General features: G+C 38.4%; 1 protein-coding gene across 3 annotated transcripts in view; it reads right to left on the minus strand.

Annotated features, from left to right (window-relative positions):
- The window catches only part of PGM5 (phosphoglucomutase 5), a 66,815-nt gene that overhangs the window by 11,907 nt on the left and 42,739 nt on the right, over positions 1 to 12,169 (minus strand). For all 3 annotated transcript variants that reach the window (XM_424802.8, XM_046905724.1, XM_046905723.1), the window contains exons 8-9: positions 6,224 to 6,359; positions 4,837 to 5,020 (exon numbers count right to left, since the gene is read on the minus strand). In XM_424802.8, the coding sequence (XP_424802.3) occupies positions 4,837 to 5,020; positions 6,224 to 6,359 (320 nt within the window). The remainder of the gene's footprint in view (positions 1 to 4,836; positions 5,021 to 6,223; positions 6,360 to 12,169) is intronic.

Here is a 12,169-nt window from a genome sequence, read left to right on the forward strand (position 1 = left end):
GCTCAGGTATATGTCAAAGTAACTTCAACAGTGCCTGGATGATATTGTCCATTAACACAAAGAAACATGTAACAGGAAAATATAACACATGGGTAAATGACTGAGTCAGATGGCCTAAGAGATATTACCCATCTATGGCTTTAGTTGGACATGGAAGTGTGTGTGAAGCAAATGTGTCTCACTGAATTCCTCCATGAGGGAAAATTGGCATTTACTGACATTCATCAATGCTTGCTGAACGTTTATGGAGACCAAATAGTGGATGTGAGCAGAGAGATGCAGTGGGTGGCGCATTTCAGCAATGGTGACCATGACATGAAAGACAGGCCACATTTGAATGGCCATGCAGATTTTTACAAGCACAGCATGCACCCTCCTGCTCATCACTGGAGGAAATGCATAGCTAATGGTGGTGACTGTGTTTAAAAATGGTGTTTTCTAACTGAGAATCTGCTCTATCAAATAGCGTTATTATGCACTTTGTATTTGTTGTAGCTTCCATGGAAATAAATAGGAGGCATTATTTTCCTGCGTTATTAATTTTAACACACATAATGGTAACATAAATTCCTCTAGTATTTTCAACACGAAAAGCATGTGTAATAATCAGAAATAGTTTATATTCAGCAGGATGAGCTTTAGAGCCTTTTTTTCTAATGTTTGCTATTAAGCCAACTTATTAATGAGTTGGTTCGTATGATGTTAGTGGGAGTTCTGCCATCAGTCTCAATGGAATTTCAACTTGGACAGCTAAAAGTATATAGTCAGTTTGTTATGATCTCATCCCTTGAGCAAGGAGTTGTCTCTTGCTGACTGCTAATTACTCCTAACTTTATGACAGCAGAATGAAAAAAAGATAGTTCTAGGTATAGTTTGTTTGGAATAGTTGTCAAACTTACGACCAGGAGCTCAAAATATGTAACATTCACATCAAGCAGCCTGAAGTGGGAAGGAAGCCTAACATACTTGCACAAAATGAAACCATAAACATAAACAGCATGTGAATGTCTTCCTACCCAGTGGCTACATGGACATTTTGCATGTCCCTGCTGGTCAAGCCACCTCCAGAATGATAAAGCTAGCAAAACCACTTGAACACTCTTCTATATATTCTGTTTATCAGGCAAGAACAACAACTGTATGTTGTTGCTTCTCTCAGAACCTTAATACTGTCTCACCACTCATTAAATTATGGTCTTCGGAACAAAAAAGGTCTACAAACACTCCCCATAGCTCTATCCTTCATGATGCTAAATTTTTCCACCAAACTAATGCATCTGTAGCCACTTTGATAATACAGTTTCTAGTACTTGAGATTTTCACATAGCATACACGCACACACCCTGCATTCAGACAGTTTACTATTTCTGAGCTTATTTTCAAATTTCTCAGGAATAAATGATTGACGGCACTGTTTTTTACACAAAAGGGAAGACAGCTGGTAATTGTCTATAAGACTAGGATTTCTGCCATACAGCTAAAGATATTTTTCAAAAGGAAATTATAGAGACACAGTGACTGTACTCTTTAAAAACAACTATCTCTGAAGTGCCAGGGAGAAATTATGTGCTAGGGAAACAGCGGCTTTCAGAGTTGGACTGTCAAAGTCAACTTTCATGTCACGCTTGCACCTCAAGCTATAGCGTAAGTCATTTTTGGCACAGAGCTCAACAGCAAAAACCTGTCTTTTGACTCTCCACTGAAAACAGCGATTTCAAAACCAGCAAAACTTTTCACTCTGGAAGGCAACAGGACTTAAGGAGAACTATTATATATTTACATTTCTTAATGTTTTCTGAAACTTATACCAAAAAGCTGTAGGTTACTCTTGTTAAAACCAAAGGAAAACCAGCCAAAAACACTGCTGCCAAATAACAATGAAGAAGCATTACCAGTGAAGAAGCATTACCTGTCAGAGTACGCTGTACATATAAAATATTCCTTTTTGGCATTTTTTAGCTTTTGTGGTCACTGCTGTCAAAGCAAGTTGGTGAAACTAAAAGCAGCCTACTTACTGTTTGACATGATGGTGTTTTCTCACCTGACATAAGCTCAATGAATTTAAAGCCACATACTTGCTATATATTATATAGAAAATGTCAGCTCCATGAAAGCGCACAGAACAGAATTTTATAAGCAAAATTAATAAACTGGCTTAAGGGAAAAACAAAGAAGGAAAGTCCACAGTACAGAAAAATCTCCAGTTTTAATAAAATGGGGCACACTATTTGTCACAAACATGTTTTATTACGGAAACTGGTAATTTTTTCCAAAAGGAAGCAAATTAAAACCTTCAGTACAGCTCTCACAATGGATATCTGCAGATACTTACATTAGGCAACTCAGGCCTGCTGATGGATATTAATTAGCCGTGTGGAAATTCTGAAACAAAGTGACCTTGCCAGTGGTTAACCTGCTGGCTTTGAAGCCAGCGTAACAAAGATAGAGCTCCACAAGGATTGCTCTCCTTTTGCACTATAATCCAGGTAAGCAGTTTACTCATGTACTAAGATCTCTGAAGCGTCCAGAAAACAAAACTCAATGCACAGTGTACTGTGTAATTTCACTTCCAGTGGTTTCACAATTTTTTCAGTTAGCTACTTCATGATTAAACATGTGAGAATTAACATATTAAGTTAGGATTAAAAAGACTAAGTAGCAAATTTAAAGAAAAATTACTTAAGATTTCAAAAACCATTATTAAATCATAAAGTATGACACCAGTAGAAAATCTAGCTTAGTAGTTCAGACACATAAATAAATTAGAAGCATGCAGAATAGCCCTATCTTTCTTCAAAATACTGTGGTTATCCTAATTTTTATTTGCTCATCTGTGGACCCTTGAACATCACCAGGACATAGGAGGCCATTCTGGCTATTCTGACAAGAAATATGTTATTGCTGACATGGGACTAAAGTATCATTCTGAACAGAGAAAGATTTTTCCCTTATCTCTGGAGGGTCATATGAAACAACTTTCAGAACAGCCCCCCAAAAAACATGAGACTACATGCAGAGAACTTTACATCCTAAATCTAACAAAGGAGCAAGATAACATTAAGAAAGTTTAAATGACAAAAATTGGGGGTTTTATTCTGTAAATCTCCAAATATGATAAATCTTCATGGAAGAGTCCATCATTTTAATTGGTAACTTGTTCAATACTGTTATGTGCTAATATTTGTGCAAAGGGCAGCGCAATTTTCAGGAACAGCAAAATGTTTCATTTAACTTTATACCTTATTACTGAACTGTGTTTGTTTCAGGATAAATTAGAGTATGGCCTGCTTGTATTGCTATATACCTATTTTGTTACTGCAGTTTGTTTTCTGTAGTTTATTAGAATTGATCTAGTCGTAGTTCAGTAGAAGCAGTTCAGATACAGTGAGTACAAATTTCTATCCACTTATTACTGAGGAATAAAAGGCTCCTGACAACCTAGCTGGAAAATCTACATGAAACTCATGACAGTAACAGAGGCACCTGCATTTGCATGAAGAGCATACATGAGGAAAATGGCAGCAGTGAACTGATGCTTACTTCCATGGATTAATGTCATTTCTTATTTTATTATGCTTGGCGAATTCCACCAAGGCTGCAAACACACAGAGCTAGGAATGTAAGCTTGTCAGAAGACAAACAGATTGAATTGTACTCTCATCAAATAAGTGCTTTTGCCTATGAAAAGACCTGCTCTCCATCTGAAAGTCCATTTAAAAACAGGGCGAGTCATGCTTCTCTGTATTACACGGTGACGTGATTAGCAGTTGTACTCCAATTTAGGAAACAGCTTTGGATGAAAAGAAAGGGAAAGTACACTAAAAATTTACAAACTTTTTTTTTTAAAGGACAAGAGTAACAAGCCTGCCATGCCTGTAATTTTCCAGTGGATTTGGCTATGACAATATCCTCATACCTTGTTTCAGCAATAGTATGTACAAAGACAGTAGTTCAGTGGCAGGTGGGCTGCTTATATAATCTGGATGCAGTGATGAATGGAAACTACAAAGACACTGAGCAGAATGGAATGACAATTGTTTTAACGGGTCATAACATCATTTGATAGAGTCTGACCAGGTCAAGCAGTTTACAAACCTCACAAACAATGACAATAAAAATAAGCAGTATAAAATCAGAATACATTTAAATATGAGTCACAGCTCACATTCAAAATGTTTTGATATACATCTACACCAGGCAAAAGTACATGTCTGCTTTTGTGCTTGTCATGGAACTTCAAAGGCTCAGTTTGAGTTCCAGAACTTGATAGCTAAAAGATCTTCATATTGGCACAGCCTACAGTCAGCCCAAAAGGAACACAGAGCAGGTATTTTGGCTAGAGAAGCCAAACATGCCCTGATATGGAACAGTCTGCTTAAGTCTTCTGCATGCTGTTGGCAACAAGGGAATAACATGCCTTAATTATTCAAATATTAAAAGCAATAAAATTTGACCTTTTTTTGTAATGTACAGCAATTGTAGATTTTAGATAGAAAATAGAAAAAGCAAACACTGCCTTTCTACGTGACACCTTCCATTTTTCTGGAAAGGGGTCCCTTGCTATATTTGCACTGCTGGCAGCAGAGACCCCATCTCTGCCTACAGTCTCCTTGACACTACAGTCTCCATTTATGCACAGCAAGCGCAAGCCAAACCAGAGGTGGATTATCTTATCCAGTCTGAGCTAATCTTAAGTAGGAAATATGGTATCTATCAGGGCAAATTAAAAAAAATGTCCTATAAATAAATGGTAAGGCTTTCAGCTGAATGTCAGAAATATTTTAAGAGACATGCTGAAAGGTGCAAAACTTTGCTACTCCATCACCACAGCCATACCTGTCTTTTGGTCACAGTGCCATCCACAGGATCTATGTACTCAAAGCTGTCTGTTCTTTCCACACTGTAGATACTGCTGCCCACAGCAAACTGCTGATGGCTGAATGACTTGTCAGTGATCAAAGCTTCCAGGTCTCTCATTATGAAATATGCTGTTCTGGGTTCCAATGCTTCGTAATCAAACCTTGCATGCATATAGAAAAGTAGAAATAAAAAGTAAGTCCACCACAGCTTAGAAGACAATTCTTTTTTCAAAGCTCTCAATACACACGCAATTAGCAATTTGTTGCTTACTTCAAAAAGTAACAGTAGACTACTGAATTACTGATTGCAAACTAAACCTGTGCATGCATGCACTCCTGGGCAATCTGCCCATTTTGTATATGCAACACAGTTCTAATCTGGCCACCTATTTCTTGAGGCAATAGAAACCATTTGGAACACATATTGTGTCTTAAGTAGCATAGAAAACATCATAAAATCACAGAACCACAGAATTACTAAGGTTGGAAAAGACCTCTAAGATCATCTAGTCCAAGCATTCACCTACCACCAGTATTTCCCCACTAAACCATGTCCCTTAGTGCAACATGTAAACACTTCTTGAACACCTCCAGGCACAGTGACTCCACCATCTCAATTGGCAGTCCATTCCAGCACCTGACCACTCTTCAGGAAAAGTTTTTCCTAATATCCAATCTGAACTTTCCCTGGCACAACCTGAGGCCATTACCTCTAGTTCTATCACTAGCTACTGAGGAGAAGAGGCTGTCTCCCATCTCACCACAACCTCCTTTTAGGTAGTTGTACAGGGCAGTAAGCCTGAGTCTCCTCTTCTGCAGACTAAACCTAGCACAGACAGCATTCTGAAATAAAGGACACAATCAGTGCAGTGCTCTGAAGAAACTGAAATAGAAGAAAATTTGCTGCAAGTTTTGACGAACTGCTGTGTTTGTCTGTGAATTAGAATTCAACCTTTTGAGACATGAATAAAAACAAGTAAATGGATGGATCTTCGGAGGAGTTGAGTTCAAAGTAAGCATAAAAACAGTTTTCACTGAAGCATTTTCATGAAGAAGCATGGAGAAACAAATGTATGAGTAAACTTGCTGAGATTTTGACATTTTTCAACACCATGTAACTAGCTACTCCCAGGGATTCCACACGTAATATACTGGAAGTGACATATACACACAGCTCCCTCAGTGAGCAAAGTCTGCTTACTCAACTCATAAAAAATTGCCAAAGAACAGTGGCAATCTGTAGCAGACTTTCATTTGCGGACATATCAAACACACATCTAAGTGTAGCTGAGTGCAGCTGATCAAGCCTTGTTATTGACCCACTGACTGCCTAAGTTCCTGTGCCTTTTCTTCATTTTTCTCACCTGCAGTAGTAGTGTCGACCAAACTTTGCCCAGTGATCCCTGACGATTTCTTCTACGCTCTGCTTTCGAGCTGCCAGGATTGAAAGCCAAACTAGAACAGCCCACAGTCCATCTTTCTCTCGAAGGTGATCAGACCCTAAAGAGAGATATGTAAAGCACATTATTTGATATCACTGTGTATAAGAAAACAAGCTAAGAGGCTGGGCAAATGTCTCATTTAACTTGTACATCACGTAACAGTTAGCAGGAAGGTACTAACTTCCATAGCCATGGTAGCTCCCAGAGTGACAACTGGAATTCAATTTTACATATGACAAAGTCTATACTCCTAACGTTAAATAAAAAATATACACAAGTACTTGGATAGAAGTTTTAGTAGTAGAAACACACTTTTAATCATTATTCCAGCTTGCTGACATACAGGGTATTTCCACACTTCTGGTACTGTTTCCTAGAACTGGGCAAGACATGCATACTCCTGGCCATGAGTGGTCTGTGTTATGTGAGTCAAGTTCAAGAGTATCTCCCAATCTGCACAGATGTTTATCCGTCAAGCTGTGGTGAAGGAGTTTTCCCATTCCGTGAAAAACATAAATTTCCAGAATATTTATAACCTTCCATCAGTTCAAATAAAAAAAAAATATTAAAAAAAAAAGCATGATAAACAGCATCTGGAGAAAAAAAAAAGGCAGAAAAGAGAACTTTTTTCCATTTCTGACTTCCTCCTTACCTTTCAGAGATACAAATGTTTGAATTCTCAGGCCTACATTCCTTCCTAGTTTCTTATTCATGAAGACACAAATTGATACAAAGGAAACTAAGAATAATTTTTGAAAATCCCACAGGATTTAGGACACATTCAGAGATACAAGAGGCAGAAATTCAAGTCTAACATTTGAATTCAAGTGAACATGGACTTGAATTGGCAATTTCCATATACAAAACCAAAAGTACTACTTGGAGTAATGGGCTGCTTTGCAATAGACACATAACTTAGTTGGACTGGAAACATTCCTATGAAGGTAAACTCTGTCTGTTAAAACAGTAATGTATCAAAACAGCAGAAAGTTTCAATATAATTATCATTTCATAACCAAAGAGTATTCCATATGAAGGGCCCTGGTCATCTCAGCAAGCACTCTCTCCTTTTTGATAATTTAGAGCAAGTTTTTTGTGGCAATCTGTACCTAATGTAGCTGAACGTTTCTGAAAATCAATAGAAAGTAAGATCGGAGACACTTGACACTTAGTAGATACTGGAAGATGACTACTTCAATTAATAGTCTCAAGAAACTTGGCATGTCGTATCTGCGGCCATTGCTCTGGCATATTAACACCAGATTTGGTTCAAGTTTTTTAGCTGCACTCAGTTACCGTTTTCTGTTCACACAGTACAGAAACCCTGGGTACAAGTTTTTTGTTTTTTGTTTTTTCCTTCATGAATTGCTGACCAATAGCTTGACTATCCTAGAAATTACTTAGCAAAAAATCCTCTGGAGAGAAATCAGAAAGGCTTTTGTTTCAAAATCTGTTGCATGATATATTCTTCCTCATCAAATATAAAAATTCTGCGGTATCAAGTCTGCTTTGCAGTTCTGCAGTTTTATATAAAAGCCTGCAAGTTCTGTACACACATTTCTCAAAATGGCTGTTTTCCTGCTGGCAAAGGATCTGGTTCTTATTATATAAATTGATGCACTGAAGCTGCTAATCCTGTGAAAAATTGTCAAGAGAAAATTAAAGACATAAGGAAAACAGTAAGATTTGCCTGGAGCAACTGTGATTTCTGGGGTTAACTCTTGACATCCATCCTTCAGTTACCGCTGCTGCCTTTGAATTTCAGTCCATCTTATTGACAGAGAGCAGCAAGTCAAGGTAGCAGCTGCTATTCACACAAATTTGCTAAGTGCCCATCGACCTGGGTTTGCCACAGCTCTGCCTGTAACTTAGGCTCCTTGGCTTTTATTCAGCCCTAGAGGTGTAGACCCTATCCACCTTGAATCTCACAGTTAAAAAAAATGACTACAGAGTTAACTATGTGTAAATTACTAATCCAGTATAATACCAGGACTGGATAAAAATGATTACTAAAAAGTTGTGAAGGGGAAAAATATTTCTAGGAAGCACAAGAAAAAAAGATACATGAAGATTATGCTTGAGTCTGTGAGTTGGGTCCTGTAGAAAACCAGGACACTGAATAGCTCAAATGGGTTTAAGAACTGAGACAGACAGCCACGTTCCTTCATGTTTGCAAAGTAGCTGTCATGATACAGAGAATACTTTCTTTCTGCCACTTTTGATTTGCCTTGACCTGTAGTCTGTGAACTGTTCGCAACAAGGACAGTCTGCTAATACAGCGCCTAGAGCTGTAGCCTGGTCCCCTAGCAGCTGCTATAAAAACAGCAAGAGCTTACTTTGTTCCCTGGTTCAGAGCCTCCGGATGCTATCAAAGCATGGAGTGCTGCCTGATCAGAAGGAAAAGGGCAGGGTTATTTATGAGCCCTTGGAGCTTTGCAAATAGCTTCAGATAAAAAAAGAAAACAAATGTCCCTGAACAGGAAGTCAGCCCTTCAGATAATCAGATCCTCACTTTTTTCTACTCCCTCTTCATAACACAGTAGATCAGCTGAAGGATGCCTTCCACAGAAATACCAACAATCTGGTCTACAGATAACAAAATCAGCTTTGCCCATATGCAAAGCAGATGGCATGATCCTGTTTTTTCCTAGATAATGCTGCCAGTGCAGCTCTCTGCCACTGCCACTAAAAGGAAGATGTAGAAGAGAGCTGTCACCTCCCACCAGCACCTGTCATTCCTCTGGTAACAACAGGAAAAGCTGTTAGGCAAGCACAGGTGCAGGGGGTTTTCTGGGTGTCAGAAGCAGCTTGGCTACTGCCCATGGCTGGGGAGGACAAAAGGGTGGGGAACTGCAGCCTGGCCCTGCTGAGTTGTTTTGGGAGCAGGAGCTGGTGAGGGGTCCTGGGAAGGATGGAGGAGACCTGGGATGCTATGCATGGTCCTGGTAACTGTGAACTTGCCCCAGCATTGCTGTTCCTTTTTTCTTAACCTACCTGGTTCTTCTTTTAGCCATTCATTCTTAGCACAGGAAAAGTTAATTCTGCCTAAAAGTCATCTCTACCGATGATACTACCCACAACTTAAATTGCTTAATCTGCTCAACAGACACTAGCAGCAAGTGGAGATGTGGTAGAGATAAACACTCAAGTGATTTGTTTCAAACTAAGTGATCGTTTACTCTCCCATTGTGCAACATGCTGCAGACTGCAAGCCATCAAATCACACAGTGAAAGGCACACTACTCAGCAAAATAGTCAATACATCTTGACATGTGTGCAAAGGTCTAAACTTAGCACCGAAGAAAATAAGCATTTTGATTTAACAAACAGTTTGAGTATGTTTCACTGAACCAAAATGGTCTAGTGAAACATGGACATAAGAATTTTTGGAAAGGTCTCTGAGCCTTGTTTTGGCATGGCTTAAGCTTATAAATCTCTGTGAAGAGGGATGAGTGTACACATGTATCATTCTTCTGATCCATTTAGCAGCTTTGGCGTGTGTTGTGTCCTTGTGTGTCCTTCATGATGACATACAGATTGTTGCTCCTTTGGAAAGAAAAAGCATAGGAAGAAAGCAATCCAGAGGCAAAACTCTGTATGGAAAAACCTGTGAACAATCCAACCATTTCAGAATAAGAAAATCAGTGATTTAAAACACCAGCCTAACAGCAACACTAATCCTGTGTTCCCAAGAAATGTCTTGATTCATTATTCTTATTAGAAGGAAAATTGACAACTGGGATTTCTCAGAACTTGTTTATTCCACCTATTATTTTACCAGCTGATCCATTAGTTGGGCTACTATTCGCACATGTGTGCATATTTATTGCTTTCATTTATATTATTAAATTAAAATCCACTACTACAACTCTGTTAGTCAACTCTAATTTTCACTTGTTTTATCTTTGTGGGTGTCTTCACTTTCTCACACTTACTGTCCAGCTCACATGCTAGAAACACAAGGAAGGAAGCTAGCTCTGCCAGCTCTGTTCAGTTAACAGTATCTTCCTTCAGTTCATATACCTAATATCTGTTGTTGTGAATCTGCAGAGGCAGAGTCAGTTTGTGCTAAGTGATCAAATAAAAGGTGCCTCACATTTCACTGAGGGCACTCAGCACGCTCAGGATAATTCTCATTGATACTTCTGATTGAAAAATACATAGCATTAATGAATTCCAGACTCTGTGTAAGGAGACAGAACTGAAATAACAGTGGAGTCAACGAACATTTTTCTAATTATGTCATTGTATTTAATTTGCCATTGGTAAGGAAAATTACAATAACAGCAAGTACTTTGACAGCTTATTTTTAAGTTAATTTGCCATGTATTTCTCAATATAATAATAACAACAATAAAAGTTATTTTATACTACTGCAACAGTTAATTGCTATGGGCAGACTCAGAGTAAACAATCTGGGAAAAACTGTTAGAGCACATTCCCATTCACAATGAAGTACAGAGAAAGGCTTAAACTGAAGTAGTCTTGAGAGTCAGTAGCCTGAGAAACAAGTAAAATCACGAAAAAATGTTCACATGATTATTTTTTTTTCTGATACTGTCAAGCTGTTGGGCATACAGGCTTTCTTTTATATGTCTCATTTATTCTTTATCTGAGAAGAGTTCCAATTCTGATAGACAGTAAGCCTTGAGGATCATATATAAGAAGAAAACGTAATCGCTTTTCCCTAAATTAGCCGATTCTGTCTAGCATACTGCACTCTGTAAATGCAATTTTAAAACAAATGTGAGACTGAAGCATGTATATAAACTCACAGTAGAACATTCTGTCTGCAAACAGTTTGAGCCTTACAAATTTATTCTCCAGTGATTTGAATCTTGGTGATATTTTAGGCAAATGGAGTTTTGCGATACTGGAACAGATAAGAGCATACAGCTCTTTAAAGGCTTTCATTATTTTCAGAACCAGGCCATCTTTATATTCTTCACTAGTTCTTCTTCCACATAATCTTGCAGGAGAAAGCAGTTGGTGTTAAAGGCATCTGGAAATTTGGAGATGGAGCATGCAAGTTTATGAAAGATACATCAATTACTGAAGTGGCTTAAACTGCAGAAAGATAAATCAACCACACAGCTCTCTGAATCCTGATTGTTTGCTGATGAAATTTAGAAACTAATTGCTGCTGCAGATGCCCTTCTCTGAACTGTGTCCTAAGCATTAGTCATAGAACCAGAAAGCTACTAACCTCATCCGACAAGCTCCCCACACGACTACAAAAATGGAAGAAGATTTTAAAGCACTGGTTGAGCTCCAAGATCAGCTGCCAGAAAACAAGTCTGGGAAACGCAGCGCTAAGGATGTTTTCAAAATCTTTTGTCCTTTTATAGCAGAAAATCTGCTTTTATTTATTTGCCAGTGCAAAATCCCTTATATTGTAAGACTAAAGCTCTGTGCTGTTTGGAAATTCCAGCTAGGCTGGATTACCTGGGTATACAACCACTCAGTCTCCAGTGCTGCATGATTAGTTTGACAGTAGAATGTGGATGTGTAAATCTCCATTCTCTTGCACAGAACAATAATTTTCCCACTCTGATCTGCTATATGGTGTATTTCTTGAAAAGTTCTGCACTGAAAACTAAAATGTGTCATTTCAGTTCCCTAAATAGCTGTGAGAGAAAGTTGTAAAATCTACCCAAATGCCCAATACTGGAAGAAACCTGTGAAGGTCATGCAGATCTTAGGACATTACTAAAAGGTTCACAATAAGGTAAATATTTATTGCTAAAAACAGCTCACATTGCTGAAGTAGTGGTCATCTACACACCAGCCTGTTTTACTAATAAACCCCCTGGCATATGCAGTCTTTCCAGGCAGCTGCACAGAACTGAAAGATGATAAGAAAATTGA

The sequence above is a fragment of the Gallus gallus genome, chromosome Z (genome assembly GCF_016699485.2).
Source record: "Gallus gallus isolate bGalGal1 chromosome Z, bGalGal1.mat.broiler.GRCg7b, whole genome shotgun sequence".
NCBI classification, from domain to species: Eukaryota; Metazoa; Chordata; class Aves; order Galliformes; family Phasianidae; genus Gallus; species Gallus gallus.